The sequence below is a fragment of the Rhinopithecus bieti genome, unplaced genomic scaffold (genome assembly GCF_001698545.2).
Source record: "Rhinopithecus bieti isolate Rb0 unplaced genomic scaffold, ASM169854v2 scaffold_6513, whole genome shotgun sequence".
In the NCBI taxonomy this organism is placed as follows: domain Eukaryota; kingdom Metazoa; phylum Chordata; class Mammalia; order Primates; family Cercopithecidae; genus Rhinopithecus; species Rhinopithecus bieti.
Window position 1 is genome coordinate 932,134 of NW_016805931.1, and position 4,072 is coordinate 936,205.

The 4,072-nt window shown below is 36.8% G+C and overlaps 1 protein-coding gene across 7 annotated transcripts in view; it reads right to left on the minus strand.

Moving 5' to 3' along the window:
- Positions 1 to 4,072, minus strand: part of SLC38A9 (solute carrier family 38 member 9) — a 91,482-nt gene that overhangs the window by 26,176 nt on the left and 61,234 nt on the right. For all 7 annotated transcript variants that reach the window (XR_001886035.1, XM_017874194.1, XM_017874193.1 and 4 more), the window contains one exon: positions 2,013 to 2,120. Coding sequence is in view for 6 of the 7 variants with exons in the window: in XM_017874194.1 (XP_017729683.1) it covers positions 2,013 to 2,120 (108 nt within the window). In the remaining variant the exon portion in view is untranslated. The remainder of the gene's footprint in view (positions 1 to 2,012; positions 2,121 to 4,072) is intronic.

Sequence of the window (4,072 nt, forward strand, 5' to 3'; positions counted from 1 at the left end):
GGGATTATCCACAAAAATATAAATAGTGGTTACGTCAAGTTATGCAATTTATTTTAAATTAACCACTTACCTATAATCTCTAAATGTTCTGCAATAAACACAAAGCTACTTTAAAGTGAGAATAAAATAACACTGCAAAAGCACTGCCAATTTCTGTTTTGAGGACTGCTAATAGAAGGAAAAAAATTGATTTTAAGTAGAATAAAACCATGATTTAATTGAAAATAATGCTGGTCTAGGCAAACCCATCACAGGGGATTCCTTAGTGTAAAAAGTAGAAATGTATAAAAAGTCCACTGACTCTGCTATATTATTTTAGGAAAAGAAGAGAAAACAATTAAGAATCAAGCACTAGCTCTAAAATAAAATAAATAAATCTAAATAAAATAAGATTAGTTTTCAACACATTCTTTTTAATTTAGCTGAATTTCCTGTCTCTCAGAGTAATCAATTCTATTACTTAGTTAAGATACCCTGTAAAGCAATTTGTTATTTAATCCTTTTCTATCTTTTCTAATTAAGGCAAGTAAGACCACTGTTAGGTTTCTAACTTGTCATATTACAGTGGGTAGTCAGCTTTTCCCCATTAACTACCAAAAGCTATCTTTTTGAGAAAATTTATTGAAAACCTGAGACTCTTTTTAACAGCACTATTGAAATAAAATTCATGTTTCACCCACTTAAAGTGTACAACTAGTTTTTAATTGAACAGTATATTCACAGAGTTGTACAACCACAACTACAACACTTTATTCCTTTTCTATTGCCAAATAATATCCCATTGTACAGATATACCACATTTTGGCCAGGCGCGGTGGCTCATGACTGTAATCCCAGCACTTTGGGAGGCTGAGGCAGGCAGATCACCCGAGGTCAGCCTGGCCAACATGGTGAAACCCTGCCTCTACTAAAAATACAAAATTAGCTGGGCATGGTGGTGTGCGCCTGTGATCCCAGCTACTCAGGAGGCTGAGGCAGGAGAATCACTTGAACCGAGAGGGGGAAGTTGCAGTGAGTTGAGATTGCGCCACTACACTCGAGCCTGGGCAACAGAGTGAGACTCTGTCTTAAAAGAAAAAAGAAATATATACTACATTTTATTTATCCATTCGTTAGTGATAGACACTGGGCCGTTTCCACTTTTGGCTATTATGAATAATGCTGCTATAAACATGCATGTACAAGTTTTTGTGTGGAAAATACACTTTTTTAAAGAACACATTTATGCCATGATTATTACATAATACATTAAATAATAGACTCCTTCACAAAATGGTTTTAAAGAAGCTCCAAACTTCTGCTGCTTATTTTATTCCTTTGAAAAGGCATATCAAGAAAGGATGTAAGCAGGAAGAAGATAATTGCATTACACATATCTGAGAAAGGATTCATATTTGGAATGTATAAAGAACTCCTATAAATCAATATAAAAAAGCAGACAGTTAAATAGAAAGATAGAAGAAACACTTCAGAAAAGATGAAATCCAAATGGCCAACAAACATATGAAAAGTTGCTAACTCCACTGATCATTACAGAAATGTAAATTAAAACCACATTGTATGTTCCCAACAAAAAGATAAAAATTTGAGGTGATGGATATCACAATTACCCTGATTGGAACACTACACATAGAGGTATTAAAATATCATATGTACCTCCCTAAATATGTACAACTATTTTATGTCAATAAAATTTTAATTAAAAGCACAAAACCACAATGTAATACCACATTATATACTCATCAGAAAGGCTGGATGAAAAACACAGAAAGTGCAAGTATTAGCGCACTATAACTTAAATGAACTTCAACTAATAAGTAGAAATGACAAAGGGCCCTGGTTACCACTAACTGCAGGAAACTCAAAATAATCTCAATTGTAGTCCTGTTTTCACTTATTAGCATTTATAAAATGCCCAGCATAAAAAAATCATTACTTGTTTTAGAATAGCATAACAATGGTTAATTTAAGATCACATTATTGTAATTTATTATTTTGCCAAAACAGCTCACCTGGTACAAAAAATTCTGTTGGTATAAACCAATGAAATTCCAAATGAAATCCCAAGCGAACAGCCTTAAAGGTGACAAGGAAAATCAAATAAAGGACAGATACTGTGCCTGTGAGGAAAAAATTCAGAAACCATTTATTATCTTTGGGTGTTTTACAGATTATTTTAAAATCAAGCATTGTTTCCATAGTCTCAGCAAAGTGTGGGAAACTGTTAACTGCATTGATTATCTCCACTAACACCCAGCTGGAACCTAAAGACTAGAAACAAGCTGAGGGAGTTACCAGAAAAAGAACAAAAAAACTCTATGTAGTAGGCCTAACAAGAACCAGACAGGTTGGGCGTGGTGGCTCACACCTGTAATCCCAGCACTTTGGGAGGCCGAGGTGGGCAGATCACCTGAGGTCAGGAGTTCGAGACCAGCCTGGCCAACATGGCGAAACTTCATCTCTACTAAAAACACAAAAGTTAGCCAGGTGTGATGGCACGTGCCTATAATCCCAACTACTTGGAAGGCTGAGACAGGAGAATCACCTGAACTCGGGAAGCAGAGGTTGCAGTGAGCCAAGATTGCACCACTGCACTCCAGCCTGAGCGACAGAGCGAGACTCCATCTCAAAGGAAAAAAAAAAAATAAGAAAAGAAGAATCAGATGAAGGTAGCTCATACATTGCTGAATGCAAACAAAACTGCTTCATTTACTTATGAGTTGAGTTTAAGCAGAAGATATAAGCAGAGAGTCCACTATAAAATTGTAGGATTACATAGGATAAAACTAACTTTCATTCTTTGAATTGGAAGTGTTAGAGACAGTCTGTCACAGTATTTAATGTGAGATGGTAAGAAGGTAAAGAAAAAAAAGCAGTGAACGTGGATCAAAAGCATATTTGAGAAAGGTGAGAAGCCAAAATACATGAACAATCCTGATCTAGTATCTAGATGAGGTTTTGACTGGGTAGCACTACTTGCTAGACGGAGATTCCAGACTCCATTCTCAGGTATTACATACAGGGTAAAATGGGCATTCAGAATTTTTTAGTAGTGTAGAAGGCAGAAGATTATTCCTTTTAAGAAATTAAGTCTAGTCATTATGGAGTAGAGTCAGAAAACTCAGGAAGGCCTTAGATGCTAATTCCTCTAATGAAGCTATGGTTTTAAGAGAAAGGGAAACTACCAACGAAAAGAACAAAAGCAGAATATGCTTAAGGAGCTGGAGAATCAACGATCAACCTGGTTGGAACTCTGGTGATTGTTGTGCCCAATTGAGCAAATCCTTCTATAAGTTTATATTATTTTAAAAGATCTGTTTCATAGAAAAGTTGGCAAGCAAATCAGGAAACCACGAATGAGTGATATAAGCAGTACTGTCGGTTTGGAGATTAGCTGATTCATAAAGGATGAAAACAAGACGGCAGAGCTTATATAACCACAACTCTTCATCTTCTTTGTGTCTATGGCAGCTTACAGTAAATTCTGTACCTGAGGCAGACAGGCAAAGAGAAATAATTTTAACTTTTCCTTTGGTCTTCTGGAAACCTAGAAGCCACTGCCTTGTTCCTTGATGTGATGGGTTATATATTTACTTATTTACTTACTTATTGAGACAGAGTTTTCGCTCTTGTTGCCTAATGGCATGATCTCGGCTCACTGCAACCTCCGCCTCCTGGGTTTAAGCAATTCTCCTGCCTCAGCCTCCCGAGTAGCTGGGATTACAGGCATGCGCCACCAAGCCTGGCTAATTTTGTATTTTTAGTAGAGGCAGGGTTTCTCCATGTTGGTCAGGTTGATCTCGAACTCCTGACCTCAGGTTATCCGCCTGCCTCAGCTTCCCAAAGTGCTAGGATTACAGGTGTGAGCCACTGCACATGGCCTATCTATTTATTTTATGCTCTAGATTGCCTGCCAAAGATCACATCCACAGGGAGGAGGTGAAATTGTATGGTTTATGTGGAGTTATCAATTCCTTATGAATGATATCCTTGTCTTTAGTTAGCCAGATCTGAACTTTCACTGGGGGGTTCCTTTTGCCATCTTCTTTTTTTTTTTTTTTTTTTTTTTTTT